The sequence below is a fragment of the Microcebus murinus genome, chromosome 15 (assembly GCF_040939455.1).
Source record: "Microcebus murinus isolate Inina chromosome 15, M.murinus_Inina_mat1.0, whole genome shotgun sequence".
Taxonomy (NCBI): domain Eukaryota; kingdom Metazoa; phylum Chordata; class Mammalia; order Primates; family Cheirogaleidae; genus Microcebus; species Microcebus murinus.
The window spans coordinates 13,865,366-13,886,497 of record NC_134118.1 but is presented as its reverse complement, the minus strand read 5'-3'; the positions used below and the strand labels follow the sequence as shown (position 1 = coordinate 13,886,497).

General features: G+C 38.7%; 1 protein-coding gene across 2 annotated transcripts in view; it reads right to left on the bottom strand.

Annotated features, from left to right (window-relative positions):
• Positions 1-2,546: 2,546 nt before the first annotated feature.
• The window catches only part of RNF182 (ring finger protein 182), a 58,602-nt gene continuing 40,016 nt past the window's right edge, over positions 2,547-21,132 (bottom strand). The window contains exons 1-2 of one of the 2 annotated variants that reach the window (XM_012753654.2): positions 18,430-19,206; positions 2,547-15,924 (exon numbers count right to left, since the gene is read on the bottom strand). In XM_012753654.2, coding sequence (XP_012609108.1) covers positions 14,969-15,712 — 744 coding nt within the window. In that variant the 5' untranslated portion in view covers positions 15,713-15,924; positions 18,430-19,206 and the 3' untranslated portion in view covers positions 2,547-14,968. Of the gene's footprint in view, positions 15,925-18,429; positions 19,207-21,132 lie in introns of those variants that run through there. The other variant, XM_012753659.2, reaches the window with a different exon arrangement.

The following is a 21,132-nucleotide window of genomic DNA, read 5'->3' as shown; positions in this document are numbered from 1 at the left end:
TGAGCTACCAAGCCATGCAAAGACATGGCTGCATATTGCTGAATGAAAGACTACTATATACTGTATGATTGTAATTATATGACGATCTGGAAAAGGCAGAACAATAGAGATGGTAAAAAGTCAGTGGTTGCCATGAGTTCAGGGGCAGGGGAAGTTTGAATAGGTGAAGCAAAGGGGCCTTTTTCGGTGGTAAAGCTATTCTGTGTGATACAGTAATGAGGACACATGATATTAGGCCTCTGTCAAAATTCACAGAACTTCACAGCAGAGTGAACTTTAATTATGAAAATGTAAACAATCATTTAGGGCATTGTGGGATTCCAGGATAAAGTGCAGAAGGTGACAAAATAATCTAATTGTATTATAGATTTCTGAAAAACCCTTCCTGAAGAAGGTGGGGAGGAAAGGTGCTGACATAAGTGATTTAGAAAATGGATGGCATCTGTAAGACCAAAGACAAAAGGAACTGCACAAAAGCAGTGTACTCTAATTGATAAAGTGGTCTCCCATGGGGATATGGGTTAACAATTCTAATACCACTATACATGTATATTGCAATTGAACAAGTAAGTAATTGGATAGTGGATGGTGGGCGTCGGGTTTCTCCCTGAAGAGTGGGATTTTACAGATAAGCAATTAGAGGAGGCTAGAATGACCCACGTGGTAATGCATTAGAGCTGTACACAATAGTACAAACTCATGTTTAACTTAATGTAAAAATGGATGGTTGCATATAGAAATATTTATAGATTTGTGAGTATGCAAGGGTTAGTATACACATATTTTTCTTGCTCTGTCAACTGAATGGGCCTAGAAACAACAACACCCAAGTAGCAGCAGCACACCTAGCACCCGTAGCTTGGTTTATGATACCAGTCGCTAATGGAAACGAGCTAGGCTCTCTGGAGAAATGGCTGCTCTTAGGGCTGAGACAGGAAATATACAAGATGAGCCTAGAATTTCTTGTAGTGCCTGGAAGTAAGAAAGTGCTCAAAAAAAACAAAACAAAAATCCACCCCAGTTGGGGTATGTCAAGAGGAAATGCAAGACAACTGAAAGAATCCTCAATGGCCAAAGCTGGAACAATTTGAGCATCAAAATAAAGTAGTATTGGATTATATCCCAATGTATAAAATATATATGCGTGAGTTCATACTGAAATAATTAAAGATTGAGTAAATAAATAAATGGGCAGAGTGTGGTGGCTCATGCCTATAATCCCAGCACTTGGGGGAGCTAAGGCAGGAGGATTGCTCAAAGCTAGGAGTTTGAGACCAGGCTGGACAACATAGCGAGACCTTGTCTCTACAAAAAAATAGAAAAATTAGCTTGGCATGGTGGTGCACACCTGTAGTCCTAGCTGCTCGGGAGGCCAAGGCAGGAGGACAGCTTGAGCCTAGAAGGTAAGCTACAGTGAGTTATGGTCATACAACTGCACTTCAGCCTGGGTGACAAAGCGAGATTCTGTCTCAATCAATCAATCAATGAAGAGACAAATCTCCTATACAGAAATATTATAAATAATTGATGTAGATACTCCACCCTCAAAGAAGTCAAGCATGAGTTCCCACTCCCTAGGGTTGTTCAGTGACTTCCTTCCAAAGAGTGCAGTATGGAAAGGGGGAAGGAGTAACTCTGGAGAGGAGAGAGCTAACAAACACTACATCAGCTAAGTGGTCGAGGCCAACATCAACCAAAGTCGTGCTGACAGTATGTGCCATGATATGATGCAATGAACATGGCACTTCCCCTCTGTGGTCTCGCTCCCAAAACCCACAGCCCCAGTCTAATCAGGAGAAAAACATCAGACAAGTCCCAGTCGAAGGACATTTTGCAAAACACCTGGCCAGTCTCCTCAAAACTGTGAAGGTCATCAAAAACATGAAAATCTGAGAAACTGTCACAGCAAATAGGCACCTAAGGAGATGGGACAACTAAATGTAATATAGTATCATGGATGGACACTACAAAGGACATTAGAACATAAGTAAGGAAATATAAATAGAGTATGGACCTTAGTAAACAATAATAAATTGATATTCATTAATTGTAACAAGCAAACCATAATTAATGTTAGATGCTACTAAAAGGAGAATCTGGCTGTGGGGGTATATGAGAACTCTCTCTCTCTCGACTGTCTTCTGAATTTTTCTTTACTTCTAAAGCTTTTCTAAAATAAAAAGTTATTTAAAAAATATTTACTGAATGCTGCTTGCATCAGGCCTTTCTCAGAGTCTCCATCCCAAATCGGAGAAAGCTGGGATCTCAGAACTGGAGCTTTGGCATTAGGGAGAGGCATCCAACTCGAAAAAATGAGATTGGGGTTGAAGAGTATTATTTAAGTTACAAACATCATCAGGACAGGATTACAAACAACATAACCAACAAAACTTAAGAGAAGAGGAAGCATAAAGTAATGTGAGTCAAATACCTTCTCTCTCAGACAGGGGAGGTTCTAACAATATTATTATTAACTTTTTAATAATAATATTAACTTTTAATAATAATAATAACTTTTAATAATAACATTATTATTAACTATCCAGAGGTCCTAACAATATTATTATTAACAACAATAATAAACAGTTTAAAGGAAATATGTCTAGGGAATAGAGCTGGGTTTGAGAACAGAAAACTTCTTTTCCACCTGGCAGGGTCCTGAATTTAGCGGCTAGGTGAGGATAACAGGTTTGCTGTGGTGATTGACTGAGGTAATGCATTTAAGGCACTTGGCCCAGAATCTGGAATGTTCTAAGTTCTCAGTAAATTTTTGACAGTATTCTCATTTCAGGGCTTTTTAAAATGGATATTACAGAAAGAGAGAACAGAGTCTCAAGATTCCCTGGCGGTCTTGTCATTCTTAAGCACATGTAACTTTAAAAGTTCAGGAAAACACTTTGTTGCTCATCGGAGTACAGCACTTTAGGGTTATTACTGCTCTATGTGTGGCATGTCACCATTTTGCAGCCCAGTGTTATGCAGTAGTTGGCTGATGTACCAACGTCAGATGCTTGTGCAGACAACACACTCCAGTCTCACATTTACCTGCATAATTGAAAACAAATGATGCCTGACAAATGTTTAATTATTTCTGGATTTTATATTAGAACAATGTCAGCATCTTGCAAAATAGATTTTGATGAATACCTTGGCCACAATAAGCCCTTTAAAAGAAAAATACTGGCTTTGATGATCTGAGATTTTCAGAGTATGAGATCATTAATCATTCCAAGTGTTATGTCTCATTTCTGCTAGAGAGTTATTATATACCCTCAGGACCATGGCATGTTTATTAGACTTAAGTTAAAAAAGAAAATGGTTTCTGCTCATGGCTATTCAAATTCTATTAAAAATAATTTCTAAGCCAGCAACCATTTTTCCATCCCCTCCATTAAATATAGAAAATGTAAGAGAGTTTAAAAAAGAAAAAAATCCACCAGACTGCCCTGCACATTCTTCATACCCTAATGGAGTGAGCTGATATTAAGACTCATTGATCACGAATCTTTCTCTTTGGTGAGATTGCCACTGAGAATGTGTAATTCTGAACTCCAAACGAACCCATCCATGCTTCAGGTGGAATCAGTACGTGGCACTGTGTACGCTTTGGAACATTTTAAACCCCCGTTGCATTGTTTATGTACATTATAAGAAATGGTTCTAAAATGTCTGGGACCCATGGGAGCTCATTTTGAATCTTGCTAATGAATGTAGTGAGCACACATTTTGCTGAGTGCTGCCGCTAAGCCTGCAGCAGGAGCAAGTGGAGGCAGGGAGGAAAGAAAGAAAGGATACCAAAAAGAAGCAAGCTAATTCATGCAGAGGAACCCTGGCAAAGCCTGGGAATTAGAGGCACCAGCTACCTCTGAATCTCAGGAGGACGAGGTGGGTGAGACTTGGCACAGAGGAAACCAGCCTCCCAGATCCCCTGGTCTGCTCCTGCAGCCAGGCAACTGCTCCTCCCCGCCCTGCTGAAGATGGGAGGTCTGTCCTCAGAGACACCAGGCACACCTGAGGGTGCAATGAGGCACCCTCCTGGTGTTGAATGACAGGCTGCATATTGAGAAGGAAGTCTGACACCCTCCTTCCCTGGCAGCCAGGATAATCCTCCATGGGGAAACTCATCAACTTAAAAGAAAGACCTACATGGAAGGAGAACTGAGCATCTGCCAGTGAAACTCGAGGAGCCTCCCCAGAGGCCCGTCATTGGACAAGCCCCCGCCAGGCAGACAGAGTTTCGACCCGCTTGTTTATCTCCTCGCTAAACTGAAAAGACAGCTGAAGATTAGATGCTTGAGGGATAGAGCTCTATGAAAGAGAGAGACCAAAATAAACAGAATCGACCCAGAGCAAATAGACAATGCAGGGCAAAAGAACACGTAAAACCCTAGAATTAACATCCTCACAAAGGTAGAAGATACTGCCTTCTTCGTGAAAACAAGAAGAAAATGTCATTCAAAACAAGAAAAGAAACATTCAGAGGAAAAGAAAGCACTCTAAGAAATTAAACATGATGGTAAGCATGATAAAATTAAAGAGAAATGTTGATAGATAAATTCGAGGAAAATTCTCAGAAATTAGATCGAATGTGAAAGAGATGAGGAATAGGAGGGAAAGGATAAGAAAACCAGAGGATCAATCCAGAAGGTTCAAAAGCCAACCAGTGTTCCAGAAACTAGAAGAGAGAAAATGGAGGGAAAGCTATTTTGTAAAAAATAACACAAGAACATTTCTAGAATCGAGGGGCATGAACTTCCACGGAAAGGACCTACTGAGTGGCCCATACAATAAATGGGGTGGAAAGCCACGTAACAATTTTTCATTGTGAAACTTTAGAACACTGTAGGAAAAAGAAGACCTTAATGGGTTTCAAAATGGAAAAAGGATGACATACAAGAATCATAGATTATAGAACTTCTCCATAGATGAACTTCTCCAGGGGACCAAAGGCAGCAATGCAGCCAGGGAGAATGATTTCCAACCAAATCATCAATTGAGCCTAAATCTAGAAGAAAGGTATTTTCAGACATGCAAGGTCTTAAAATGTTTACTTCCATGCATCTTTTTTCCCTAGCAAGCTGATAAAGAATGTGCTTTGTCAAAGAATGAACAAACCAAGAAAAAGATGGCAAGTGAGCCAAGAAAAGGGGATCAGAGAACTCCCAGGATGATGGGAATTCCCTGGAGGGCAGCTGTGCAGAAAGCAACTTATCTAGATTAAATCGAGAGAATGAAGGGCTCCCGGAGGGCCATCCCTACACGGGTAAACTGGCAGCTTGTCCATCACATTGCACAGGAAAGATTTTTTCAGTAGTCAGAGACTCTGGAGACGTTTCAGTTATAGATACAAAGAAATCTAAATAAATTCTGAAATGAAGCAATTGATTCCAGGGAAAACAAAAACTTGTATAAGAAAGAAAATGTATTCACAACACACTATAACCTCAGCTATGAGCATTATGTAGTCCTAACAGCCTCAGCACCAGACGTTGGTTTTACCCCAGATTGTCCTACATTGGGAAAATGGAAGGAGTGGAAGTGTATGTGTGGAGGGAAGGTACTGAGAAAATTAAACCCTCATTTTCTGCAATAACATATCAATAGATAATGGCTAAAATTGACAAGAAATAAGAATTTGTCATATAAGTACAATTTTCAGAAATATGAAAATACAAAAGGAACAAAAACGATTGTAAGAGTAGAAAGTGGTTGCCCCTCAAGGACAGAGAATGCTGGGTCAGAGGCACCTGTTTTTCATTAAATGCCCTAGTGCTGTTTAACTTTTAACACCATGAGCATGTATAATTTTGATAAAAATAGAAATTACTTTTAAAAATGTATCAGTCCCTTTGAGAATGCAGTTTCAGTACAGTTGTAGTAGTAAGAGCCAACATGTGAGCTGCTCGAGAGAATGAATGGGTGGTGAGAACGAGGGTGCAAAGGGAGGGACAGATCACCCCAGTGGGGGTCTGGGAGCCGAGGGAGTAGGCTGAGAACAGCAACTTCCCGGATGTGACCATGACTCCAGACACCAAGGGCAGAACGGCACAGTGTGTTCCTACACACAATGCAGGAGATTGCCTCAAAGATGACTGCAACTATCCAGGTGAGCGTCTAAATTAGGCTGGTGCATATGGTAAGGAACTGCTCATTTATCACACATGTACTGACCTGTCCCCACAGCTCTCTTCCTAATGGCTACATCTGTGTGCTTGTGGATGATAAAGCTCTTAGTGTCTGGCTTATGAATAAGTTTTTAGTGCTCAAATGTCTTGACCTTACTTCTCCAGAACAAAATGGGATGTTGAACAATTCAGATGATTGGTTTCATGTCTTCGTTACCTGTTTTTGTAGCCAGATACGGCTTCTAGGGATAAAATAATCTCTGTCCACCTGCATATTTTTGTTGCCCATAATTCAGTAACCCATGTGGAAAAAATAAGTTGACAGATATTGACAAATACCCAGTGACCCTTGTTGGAAACCATCATAGCCCTGTGTTGTGACCGCTTCAATTATTTCTTTAAGTGTTGCCTTTATCATCTATAAAATAAGGCAGCTGGACTCTGATATATAAAATCTGTCCAGCCTTGACATTCAAGGATCAAAACTTCAAATGTGATAAGTGTTTTCCAAAAGTTGGAATATTGAGTTCCACTGTTTGAGAATTAACAGTGGAGTTTTGTAGGCTTGAAAAAATAACTAGTACTTAATTATTCTGCTTGAGAGCTCCTTCTTCATCTATTTAGATATTTCATAGGGGTTAGTGACAAAACTTGGATGTGCCATTCCATAAAACTCTGACAAGGATGTAAATTAAGTTGGGAACAAGTGAAACTAACCACAACCTCTCACTGTCCACGCTACCAGCAGCCTGTTCCTTTTATCTTTGCACTTTGCCATTTCTCTTGGACCCACTGCCAAACTGTGACTTTCTTGGCTATCTTTTTAATTCATACACTTGGTCAGTGACTTGTATGTGTAGTTAGAGTCTATATTATGACTGGTTTATCAATCCTCCAGTGCAGATTTCACAAAATGTGCTCTGTAGAACACTAATTCCACAAAATATTAATAGATGTTTTGAGAAAGAGTTCCATGATCACCTAAATTTGGGAAAGCACTAGGGTCATGTAAATTTGGGAAAACACTGGATTACATTGCAAAACAGGTTTCTTTAACTGAATGACTTCTCAGACACTCTACGGTGCTGATGCTTAATGAGACTCTCTCAAAGGAAGATACATATTCACAGTGTCTTAAATGTACACATGTACACAGTCAGGATGTCCTTCCTTCTGGGACTACCTACTTGGACATGTTCCATATCATAGATTTTGAAACCACTGTTTTAATGAACTATTACTTTGAAACGCTATGATTATCTTTGTATTTTTCCAATGAGGTATGACATGCATGGATATCATGTCAACGAGTCAAGGAATATTTGTATATTGTGCATAACAGGCAGTCAATAATGAGTTAAAATAATGAAACTTCAGGTTTTGTATCAAAAAATCTGGCAGGGTGCCCATTTTGGATATAAAGCTGTTAGTAGGGAAGAGAGTTGTCTTGGTCCATTTTAGTGTTGCTTTAAGGGAATAACTGAGGCTGGGTAATTTACCAAGAAAAGAGGTGTATTTAGCTCACAGTTCTGCAGCTGTACAAGAGGCATGGTGCTGACATTTGCTCGGCTTCAGGTGAGGGCCTCAGGCTGCTTCCACTCATGGAGGAGGGTGAAGCGGAGGCCAGAGTACACAGAGATCACATGGCGAGAGAGGGAGCAAGAAAGAGAGAGAGGAAGAGGCCACACTTTTTTTAAACAACCAGCTCTCACAGGAACTAACAGAATGAGACTCACCTCTGAGAGAGGGCATTAATCTATTCATTAGAGATCTGTCCCTATGACCCAAACACTTCCCATGAGGCCCCATATCCAAGCCTGGGACCCAACTTTAACATGAGGTTTAGGGGGACAAATATCCAAACCGTAGCAAGGGTCAAGTGATCAGCATTTCCAAGAGCAGAATTTAGTATTCTCTGGTCTCCCAATGCCACTTCTCCACTCTAGTGGCAGAAAAACCCCACCAAATTAGGGTACATTCTCTGCTCTCTTTTAACTGGTGATTAAAAGTTGGTCGAATTGTAGACTGGAAATAATTTTGTCATTTTAAAAACTCTAACCAAAAATAAAATTTGTGATGTTAATAAATTTAATCATAGAAGTACACGGTTCTGGCTGGAATATCTTGTAAAGAAAATCACATCAAACAGAAGCAATGGCAACGACCAGTCCATCACTTAGCTAAGGATAATCTCCATTGTTCAGTAATGGTGAATACCATGAAAGAGGAAATAATTACCTCTGAGGTAAGCAGCTGAATTTGTTATTTTATGAGAAGTCATAAATGTAGTTGTTAGCAGTCACAAGATACCTTTAAATAGCACTTAAATGCATAATTACCAACTGGAGGAAGACTAATGTGGTTCTCTTTCACAGATCTGTGTTTCCTAAAATGTGAAGATGTGTGTGTGTGTGTGTGTGTGTGTGTGTGCATGTGTGTGTGTGTGTGTGTGTGTGTGTGTGCAGGTGTGGAGGAGGGTGGCAGTGAGTGCACTAGGTTCTTCCATAAATGGCAATTAAAGAAATTAGAGAAAACAGGAAAAAAGGAATAGTGCGGGAGGTTTTGGCTCAGCACATAACAAAAACAGATGTTCATTTATTGACTAATGATGTTATTTAGCATTAAAAATAACATTTCATACTAAAGTGTTATTTTTATTTAAAATTCTATGTTAGAAGATAAGCTTTCTTATCTGTTGATATAGAACAACACAAAGCTTAACTTATTCTAAACTACTGAGAAGGATTTAACAAATTAAGCCAGCTCTCAGAATTATCTGACCTTAGTCCAGAATACATCTGTTAACAGAGATAATTCATGATTAGCTCAACCAAATTGGGATTGTATTGGCAAGAATTAGGGGGAAATGTTTAGTTTAGAATTATACAACATACATTTACTTAAGTATAATGCTCAGTAAAAGCTCTAAAACATCTGAAGACTACAGAATTTATTATGTGAGCTGATAGAAAGCTCTGCATATATTCCATTTGCCACTATGAAGAATGAAAAAGATCTAAAACCAGGGACCGCACATAGAGAAAGTTCCAGAATAGTATCAAGACTGGGAACATACAGTGAATGTTACAGAAGAACCCACTGCTTGGAAGGGACTTTAAGAAGGGATGGCATAGCCAGGAAATAAGCAAGAGGTAATTCTGCCAAACAAGATCACCCTGAACAACAGACTGAGGAGTGAACTATTAATAATTGCTAGCATAGCAAGAAAATGGAGCTGTCTGAAGTGAAGAATTCAAGAAGCTCTGATAAAGATTGAGGAAAAGGAGTATGGAGTCTTAAAGGAAATGACGAGTAGTCCAAGCATGATTTGGAAGATAACCAGAAAGCTGTTTATGCAACTTAAGCAAGACCCCGATTGAGACAGGTAGTTAAGAAACACAAGTGGAAAATTTGAGGCTAGAATCCAGTGAATTATTTACAGGTTAAAAAATTATTTCACAGATAATTTGGATTTCTTTCCTCTCTGAGATTATAGAAAGTATCTCAAGAGATAAAAGGTTATTTCCATTTCAGTTTATTCCTTCAATAATTGGATGGCTGTTATGATGCACTCCAACCTTAAGATTTAATGAGGCTTTATAGACAGGTGTTGGCCCCTGTGAGTCCATCTCCTCCTTTACATACCTGCCAGGAGGTAATGGGACCACCCTTACTTGAAAACCTCCTGCAAGGGGGAAGTTAATTCTCTCAGAATCACATATTCTAGGCGGGAGGGAAGGAGAGGTAAATTTACACGTAACAGGCACAATGCACACTATCTGGGGTATGGGCACACTTATAACTTTGACTCAAATGGTACAAAAGCAATTTACATAACCCAAACGTTTGTACCCCCATAATATTCTAAAATAATTTAAAAAAGGAATCACATACTCCAAATCTTTGGGAAAAATAGGAACCTCCAATTGGTTCAGGCCAGGATCATTGTTGGTTATTAAAACCATCAGGTGAAAATTGCTAAGGAGGAGGATTTTTGCATGGATCCAAAATGGCACCTCACAGATCACTTGCTAATTGCACAAGGGAAATGGAGATGCCACCTTAACTGAGTGATCAGACTGCAGATTTCCAGTTGTGGGGCAACCTTTCCCTTTATGTCTCCTCATGAGATACAAAGATGACTAAGACAACTTACTGTCCAAAAGCCAAATCCAATCTAGCTACCAGACCTAACTTTCAGTGTACAGAAAATACAGGTGACACACCACCATGAGGAAACAGACAAATCCAGAACGTGGGACACTGTATGAGTCAACTGGCCTACTGTCTTCAAGCACTCAATGTTGTGGGAAAAGCAGGGTGGGATGACTTTTCCAGATTAACAGAATAATGATGCATAACAACCAAATGCAACATGAGAAGCTTGGTTAGACCCTGGTTTTTGTTTTTTCTGATTATTGTTGTTAGTGGGTTTTTCTTTTTTTAAGCTATAAAAGATATTTTGGTAACAAATAGAAAAATTTGAGAAAGCTACATATCAAATGATATTAGAAAAGTATTTTTAAATGTTTGAGATAATATAATGATGCTCTAGTCAAACTAGAGGAAGTCCTTTATTTGGGGGGGGCAGAGAGAAGAAAACGAATTTAGCAAAAGGTTAACTATTGACTCTACATGGAAAGTACACAAGTGATAATTATTCTATTCTTTCGACTTCCCTGTGTCTTTGAAAATCTTCATGAAAAAAAACGCTTGAAGAACCTTTTTTTCATAAACCAGTCTGAATCTGCTTCCATTCACCTAATAACCCTCACCCCCCCTCCTTTCCCTGGCTCCAGTGACCACATTGTGTCCAGCTTCTATTCCTACCCTCTGGGCGCTCCAAGACAGTCCCTCCACCAGCTCCTCCCCTGAGCAATCAAAGGAGAGCCAGCTTTTGGCTCTGTTCTCTCTGGGTTCAACATTTCTCTACTCCCTCACTTTTAGTTGCTACTAAAATGCCAGAGACTCCCAAAGCTATGTCTCCAGGCCAGTCCTCTAATCTGAGGTCAATGACATGAACACAAAAAGAAACTTTCTTTCTTTACACTTCATGGGAAAACCACAATCTAAAATGACCTACGGTCCCAGCACTTTCTTTTCTCTTAGGACATTCCAACCCTCTCCATTTAAAGGGTTAATGTGCTACAAATCTAATAAACTCCTAATGAAAATGCTTGCAGAGTAATTGTTTCAGTTAATTGAATGTTTTAATTATATCAAGGTTCAACCACTTTTAAAAATACATGAGCACACATCTCTGCTTAGTATACACAGTATTCAGGACATAATTTAATTTTTGGTTTTTTTATTCAAAAGCTTCAAGCACCTTCATGTCAGAACCATAAATATCTGTACAGAGGATTTGGATCATATCCAAGATTTAAATAATATAAGGAATTGGGATGAACTGTATTGCCTCCAGGACTCACTTGGAATTTCTCAAATTTCAGCACTTACTATAATTATCCACATTTTTAAAATCTCTTTTACACAAAGGTAAACTTGTAATAAAAGACCCAATACTAAGCCTACACATCACAGAGGAGTAAAATTTCATAAAGGGTATTGAAGTAAAGAGCATAAAACCTGTAACAAAGGGGCAAAGATATGGAAAGCACACAAAACTCAAACTCAAGAGCAAATGGTTAAACTTTTGCAGGGAGCTTACCTTTAACAAGACTCTCATTGGTTTTGAGTGAAGCTCTGGAATAATATGTGGTGTATCAAAAGAATCGAGGCAGGTAACACTATCAGTTTTTTTACCAAGAAAAGTATGCAAAAAGAGCAAATCTCAAAAAATGCAGAAACACATAAAATCATAGCTTCCCTCCATTATACTCTCAAGTTAACTCATTTGCATCTCTAATCTGTACTCCACCACTCACAGAGCTCATACTTATAACTTATATCAGCCAATCAATACCAGGATTCCTTTGGCTTTGGGTCTACCTGGTTGACATGCTAAGAATTTTCTTCAAAGTGTCTTTGAAGCCCAGTGTCTGAGCAAATGCTCATCACTTTCAGGTGTCTCAGTAGATAAACATGAATTCACACTGGAGGTTATAACTAACACAGGTAACTGCTTTCTTTAACCTGATTCTTTGCTTATCTATGCGAAGATTTCAGAAGTGAATGAAACAATTACTTTTAACATATAGTGCCAATTCACTAATTATCATAAGCATAGAACTACTAAATATTTCCAAATTATTTCTACTTTACCTAACAATGGTCATATTTAGATACCAGGTAATTTTTTTAATTTGCCCATACCATGATTCCCCAGCTAAACTGGATTCCATTTCATAGAGCAGCTAGGCAAAACCTGGAAATAAAATCAAACAAATTAAAACAAAAAAAATTATTTATAAAGACAATATTTTTACTTCATCTCCCCTAATTTTTCTCCTTTGCTTTTAAAAAAAAGGTATAAGGGTATTTTAGAAGTGTGATAGGTTAGGTGCCCTTTGCTGGAAAGTTCTGAAATCTCTGTGCACGTGATGAAGGCATTAGCTTATTCAATGTTTCTGAAAGTTCACATTTGTAGTTATCGAAAGTTAACAGAGGTCCAAAGTAATAGCTGAATTTCAACCACAGAGAAATCAAACTTCTAGTTTGGAAATAATAACAATTTAATAGACAAACAAAACATTATCACAGTGAATAAAATATTAAAACATTGTCCCTTTTTCATTCAACACAAAGAGTTTTTTGTTGTCATACATTTATAACTCTTTAAAACCAAATTAACTTACTCATGACTTAAAAAAAAGACTGCCACAATACACAGAGACACAGATTCAGCACTGCAAACATTATACAAATAAGCAAAATATATAGTACCCATGTCCAGAGCTTTCTAGAAATCTCATACAACTCACCAATTTATTCAATGTTACCTTTCAGACAAAATGAGCATTTTTTAAAAACCTTATAAATATATAAATCCAAACCACAAAACATCTCCTAAACATTATATTTACTCTAAGTACAAATGGATTTCTGGAAATTGCATTCACGATGCTATCTAAACTAGATTTTATGAAACCATAAATGTATTTAGCTGTATCTTGGAGTTTAAATTTGTTGTACCACATCCCATGTATACTTTCTCATCATACTTAGTTTGGGCATACATAGTCTCAAAGTTAATAGTTACACAATTAAAATCAAACTGCTATTCTAGTTAAGTGTCAATTTTCCCTGAATAAGGATATTGGAATTGGCCCAGTGAAACTATATTGCACAATATATATTTCATCACAAACAAGTTAAAGTAGTCATAGTAATGCCCCTTTCTAAAAGTTACAAATATTTTAATGTTAATCATCAGTAATGGGTCTTAGAGACTAAAATGCTTTTTTTTTTTTTGCTTAGTTTCTGTGAACATTCTATTCACTCAACCTATAATCTGCTAAACAATTTTTCTCATAAATATATACATTCAACTTCCTCTACATTATGAAAAGAAGTTCATTAACTCCAGTTACCTGGCTTATGCTTTTATTTGAAAAAAATTGTGTAAGAACTTGAATCCATTCCAGAACTAACTTAAGGACAACAGGGACAGCAACATATTAAGCTGCACTCAGCCCTCTCATTTTACTTTCTTGAAGGGTCTTTTCACACAGGGCAACAGCTTGAGTGTCTCTTGCCCGCCCCTCTGCCTGGACTACTACAAAACATAGCCTTGCACGTAAACCTAAACCATTGTATTTTGGTAGAACTCGGTACAGTACAACAACACACTTAGGTTCTCAGCACTTCAAACTGTGAGCTAAAGTGTCTTGTTAATTATTTCTGGGTTTCCATTGCCACAATTTGCCCCATACTGTTTTAAGATTAAATAAATCCTGACAGAATTTAAAATGCAATGGGAAAAAAAGAAAGTCCTCATACATTTCTAGCAACTAATTTAAATGGAACCTCACTGAGGATAAGGGGTGGGGCTGATTGAGCAATGTAACTAAAAAGGAAAAAAACTAAAACGTTTTAAGGAAAGACTCAAATGAAAGTTTCCATGAATAATAATTGCTCTACGAGAAGTTCATTCTCTTCAGTTCTTCTCAGAGAAGCCTGAGGAGAGAGGAAAATACATATGAGGAAAGGGTATGTCTCAAAGACAAATGGCAGACATATTCTGCCATGAAAACTCCTCAATGTTTTCATTATCTCTAGCAACGTGGTAAAACAGATATTCAGCTGAAACCACCCAAGGGAATAGCTTCCCCTTGGTAAGAAAGAACATGCAGAGGGAACAGGCATTTCAATGGGCACAGCAGACCACAGAGAGACACATTAACTCAAAAGAGAAAACACCAAAAGATGATTCCAGGGGGATCCAACGCTAGGACTAATGGGGACGGGGCGCAACAGTGCATGCTTTGCAAATGGATGTGTCTCAGAGCAACTGTCCTCTCTGTCCACCTGCCATCGTAGAATAGCCATGACTCTGAAAAAAGGAATCAGTTCATTCCTAACTTTCCACAAAGACCTCTACTACAGTACACACCACACCCCTGCTGTCTGGCTGCCAGTGCCAAGTGACATCTTGCCCTTTCTCTGAGAAGGCTCACAGCTGTCAGTGCTCCATGAAGGCTGAGTTTACACAGTTTTGCTTCTTTGCTAAGCCCTAAGTAGAAATGGACATTTTTACTCCCAGCATACAGGAAAACCAATCCAGTCAACATTCTGATGGAAAATGGACCACAAACATGGCCAAGGGCTTTCTTTGTATATGTCATGGACACCAATCATAAAGAACATAAAAGAAAATAAATTATAAATTACCTAACTTCAAACATGGCAATATGTGTCAAATTTGTCATTTTGCATATTGATTAAGAAGGAGGTGCCATACAGTCTAGAAATTCATGACAAACACATTGGCAGAAACCGTACACCATAAGAATAACAAGGCTTGAAGGGACCAGGCTGACAAAGACGACCCCCAAGGTGACTTTCTTAGATACCAGTAAGTAGATCCCCAAGGGTAAAGAGCTGAAGTACAGCAGACCTAGCAACCACACTAACACCCGGATAGATGTCTGGAATAGCAGGGACGTGCAGTTCCACACAGTCCAGTTGTGTGACACAGTAGTGACTGAGTCGAAGCTTGCAGGCCTATAGAATTCTACCACGGGAGTGGAGCTCAGAGATGGGGAGCTCTCTCTCTGCACCTCCATGATAGTGATGACCAGGCAGTTGGAGGATGTGTGGGAAGGACTGACCAGAGAGGCCAGCCTCTTGGGGGTCAGCAGCAGCTCAGTGGGGTTCTCTGGCAGGCACTTCTTCCCTTTGCCTCCACAAGTCAAGTTTACAAGGATGTTGTTGTCATCGGGCAGGCTGCTGACTTCGTCATCCGGCAGGCATGTCTCAAACCTACAGAAAGGACAGACGATGACACCTTGTGGGGAGTCCCCAAAATCTATGATCTTGTAGAGGCATTTGGCACAAACCCTATGACAACACTCTAGCACTTTGGGTTTCCTCTGTTTCAGATTGTATCGGTTATAACAGATCTTGCACTCGAGCTCATCGGAGACCTGAGACTCTGCAGTGTCTTCAAGCAGCTGGCTGGCCATCTTGAATTACATGTACTATCTTCTGCCAGATGTATCTCGTTGAGAAATGGCTTCAATTAAGGTGCCCCTCTGAATATCATATCATCCAAGTCAGGCAGAGATGCAAAAAGGCTGGAAAAGTAGTGAAAGAAACAAGAAATCTTCCAGGCATTTTTGGCTTCTGCACATAGCACTTGTCTCAAATGCATGTTTATAAAGGCCATATGAAGGGTCTGTAAAGAAAAAAAGAGATTCTAATATAATGAACAGTTCATGGAAAAGGTGTTTCTGAAAAGCGCTTTATGGAATTTTCTGAGCTTCAAGAATTAGAAGCAATGGACTTAAAAGGTTAAATCCCCTTCATCTTTTCACGCATTTCTATTCCCAGGACACCGTAAGTGTCTTCATCCTTCGTTCCAGTCCACAAATATGACAGTGAGGAAGGAATTAAGACTCCTAATGGGTGGAAAGTACACTATAGAGCTAGTTATGTGCTCTAGAGCATGCTTTAGTCTAGATACAAGACATTTTCACCCTGAAACTTGTAACTAATTTTGGCCTCTTTCAAAATAGAATAGGATATGTATCAGAAATAATAGACTAATTCAGAATATTGCTGTTATAAATATCAGGTGTCTAAATACTCTCACTAGTGCTTAGGAACACACAAAAGAAGGGAATCTTAAGGATAAATGTTAAAAATGTGTTTTCAGAGTGCTCTGGTAGAGATGAGAGCATATTTAATCATGCAGACTGTTCTCACCTTCTCGGTGTAAATAAATTTGTTATATAAATGCCTTTATTGTTTGACTATTCAATTTCAAACTTTTTGTTTCAATACTCATCCTGAAAGCCATTGCTGTGCATATGCATCCACTCAAGGACAAATGAAGCATATAACACCCAATATATAGGCATTATAAATAAGTCAAGTCTAATTCCTAAGAAAGAGAAGTAAACAGCTATCACATGCACAGTTATATATCCAGATATGAAGAATCAATCAATCATGCATGGCTATCAAGAAATACTCAATGTTCACCTACTCACTTACTTTTATTTCATGTAAATTCTCTTTCTGTAGGAAACAAAAAGTGTAATACAATACATAGTCCTTAATGTTACTATTATTGGCTATTACCAGCTTCAGACAAGTGGCTAAAGGTTGATTTCATACACATGGTTCTCAATTATAAGTACTATTAGAAGGGAGCGGTAATATTGGAAATCTATAAACATTTTTATTTAGCTTTAATGTATGTAGTATTTTTGGTAGTAGATTCATCTTCAATTGTGTTTTGCTTAAAATAAATATCAATATGTATTTGAATTTCCAAGCAAACCCCTAAGCAATAATAGCAGAAAGCTGTCACAGCAGTTCGAGAAGCAGAGTGGAACTATGCTAGCAATTACAATTTGCTGTGGATCTTACTGCATTAATAGAGAAAAGACAGTGGATAGCCAAACTTGGATAATTTTAAAAATCATGAATAGCTGACTTGTAAATACATATTATCTTCCTTTTATTTATGACTTTAACTAATTTTTTAATTTACTTCATATTCTACAAGAATGCATAATGGAATTGGTGGCAAGACGTATACTTGGTAGCAAAAGGAAATCAATCAACAGAATCTTTGGTGACAAGCCAAGAAATGTAGGTAGGAGTTTTAAAAATAGAGTTTACTGTACATGAATGCCTGTATTTCAAAACTGCTCCCATGAACCAATCTCTCTGTATCCAGCCTCACACACATAAAAAGATACATAGACACAAACATCAACTCTTCTACTGCTTTCCTTCCATGTGCCCTAATACTTTTCTTCATCCTGACCCGGATCCTGTTCAGGATATACATGCCCACGTCACTGCAAAACACGACTGCATCTTTCCCACAGTTCCACAAAGCTGGTATTTCTTCCCTTCTAAGGGATGAACATTGTCCAGATGATAACCAAAGAACAAGAAGGTGTTCTATCCTGACCACCACTCCCAGTCCTAGCTGCCTTCACAGAATGGTCCCTAGCCCTGGGCAGGTCCCATTCATTCCCTACCAAACAGTCCTCCTGAGAACCAACACAGACCGCTGGCCCATCCAAACAGAACACATTCTGTTTGCAGCTACCTTCCCATCCAGCTTTAATGCCTTCCAAAATCCAGGTGTACCGAAGCTGATAATAATAGTCAGACTGACAGAAGCAATTGCTTCATTGCCACAGAAAGGACTCAGGTATGTGGAGTCATGTGAAAGACAAAAAGACAGTATGTAAACACACACATAAGACATCAAGAAAAGAGAAAGTAAAACATCCAACGAGGATAACTACAAAATTACATCTAAATGCACAGAAAGCTGGAGTAGATAAATATAAACACCAAAAGATTTCTGTGTGAGAATACATTATATTGTCAGCATCTGACAGTCAGCAGGTCACATTCACACTCTCTGTATCAAGCTTGCAAGCATTAGAAGAGTAGCAGGAACATTCTATGTTGGGACAGCCACAATTTCTAGCTGATAATTCTGTGAACCTCAATTATTTGCTTGACAATTTTGAGCTATTATTTAAAGCAAAGCTTTTGTCACAGAAAATATTCTATCAGATCTTTGAATATGTTAAGATACAGTGTTATGTGATCATAATGTTTATATTTGTAAAAATTCATACAGGGAACTTCTTGGTAACATGCAAAGAAAATACTAAATGTTCAAATGTCCAATAAAAAAGAAACCTACTCTAATTCCAAGGCTGACTCTCGCAAACCCACTCCATCAGCCGGAAAGCCTTCATCAAGTCCTGCCTCTAAGAGTGGCACTTCTGGGCAGAACCAGCGAACAGCCTTGAGCTCTGGAAACATCCCTGGAAATGCAGCCAGCACAAGTATTTCTTTCTGGAACAACACAAAACAGCATAGCGATTGTTCCTTTTGAGAAGCCAGGCTACCAACTACAAGAGTTCTTACAAAAAATTTTGTTTTTATCTGTCTCATCATGACTCAAGGTCGCTCAAAGAACTTGAGTAACAACCTAATAAAATTTATAACTTTACAGGGCTACAAGTAGTGGGAGTTTTATTGGGTCCTCCTAAGAGACATTAATTCCGGCCCATTCCCACCCTGCCTTCACTGCTGTCAAAAGCTAAGGGCGACCATCGTGACACCGAGAGAAAGAAGCCAGACCCAAAAGAGCACACACAATATGAGTCCATTTATGTGACATTCGAAAAGCAGGCAAAGCTAAGTTACACTGTTTACGGTTGCAAGCGTAAGCGGTGGGGCTGTGAAGAAAAGCCTGGAAGTAATTAGCTTACAAGTCAGGACAGCAGATGGCTTTGAGAGGATGGAGGGGTGGTGTGGGCACAGCTCCACGCAGCCCGCAGAGGGGCTGATAGTGTTCCCTTCCTTGAGCTAGGTGGTCCCTATGAGTGCTCACTTTGTGGTCTACCATCACATGTACGGTTTTCTACTCTAGTGGTATCTTCCACAGTAAAACAGTTACAAAAGAAAACAAGAAATCTATAACTAAATATTTTGGCTATTTTTATAGATACAGATTTTTCTACACACAAAATTTACAGATTTTTTGGCCGGGCGCAAGTGGCTCACGCCTGTAATCCTAGCACTCTGGGAGGCCAAGGCGAGCGGATTGCTCGAGGTCAGGAGTTCGAAACCAGCCTGAGCAAGAGTGAGACCCTGTCTCTACTATAAATAGAAAGAAATTAATTGGCCATCTAATATATATAGAAAAAAATTAGCCGGCATGGCGGTGCATGCCTGTAGTCCCAGCTACTCAGGAGGCTGAGGCAGGAGGATTGCTTGAGCCCAGGAGTTTGAGGTTGCTGTGAGCTAGGCTGATGCTACAGCACTCACTCTAGCCTGTGCAACAAAGCGAGACTCTGTCTCAAAAAAAAAAAAATTTATAGATTTTTCTATCAATGGGTATTTTAAATCAGCTTACTTTTCTGTTAATCTGTAGGTAAATCCATTAATTTTTTTCACAGAGTTAAAATATCAGTCACTTAGCGATCATCTTAATATCGATCATCTTATATCCTTAGTATAGGATTTAATGTTATAAATCCTTAATGATGTATAGCATTACTATAAATCAATACTGCTGGTAGGAATGTAAATTAGTACAACAGTATGGAGATTTCTCAGAAAACTAAAAATACAAATATAATATGACCCAGAAATCCCATTACTGGGTATCTATCCAAAGGAAAAGAAATCAGTATATTAAATGGATACCTGCCCTCGCATGTTTATAGCAGCACCATTCACAGCAACCAAGATACAGATTCAACCTAAATGCCTATCAACAAACAAATAGATAAAGAAAACGTGGTAGTTATACATAATGGAATACTATTTGGCCATGAAAAAGAGTTGAATAATGTCATTTCCAACAACATGGACAGAAACAGAGTTCATTGTATTAAGTGAAATAAGCCAGGCACAGAAAGACAAATACTGCATGTTCTCACGCACATGTGGGAGCTAAAGCAGGTGGTGAAGAGAAGTTGGTAAGGGGTATAAACACATAGATAGATAGAAGAAATAGGTTCTATTGTTTGCTAGCAGACTAGGGTGCCTCTACTTAGCAAAAATATTAATATATATGTTTCAAAGTAACTACAAGAGAGGACTTGAAATGATATCAACACACAGATGATAAATGCCCAAGGTGTTGGATAACCCAATTACCCTAAATTGATTATTACACATTCTTTTGCATGTAACAAGCACTCGTGTCTCATAAATACATAAATTATTATATATCAATAAAAGGGAAAAATGGATGGAATCTCTGGGATGATCAAGTCTGGAGCATACCTTGATGAGAACAAGAGGTGTTAAAAGTATGTCTCGCCAAGCAATGGGGAAAGAATCTGGTACTCTAAAATTGTCTTAAAGGCCAGGTGTGGTGGCTCGCACCTGTAATCTTAGCACTATGGGAGGTCGAGGCAGGAGGAACACTTGAGGTCAGGAGTTCAAGACCACCCTGAGCAAGAGAGAGACCCCATCTCTACTAAACATAGAAAAAATTAGCCGGGCATTGTGGCACATGCCTGGAGTGCCAGCTACTCAGGAGGCTGAGGCAGGAGGATTGCTTATGCCCAGGAATTTGAGGTTGCTGTGATCTAGGCTGACGCCACAGCACTCTAGCCCAGGCAACACAGCAAGACTCTGTCTCCAAAATTAAAATAAAATAAAATTGCCTTTAAAATAAATATAAATGGGTTTCTTTTCCTAGAAAAATACATATATGAAGCTGGTATTCCTTACTAACCACTTCACAGTCTTTAATTCTTTCATAAATCATCTGGGAGTAAGACTACACAAATGGATAATTACCTACTATAATTCTTATAAATCAACTTAAGCTCCTGGACTTCGGACAAATGATTATATTCATGGCCCTAAATGTACACCACTT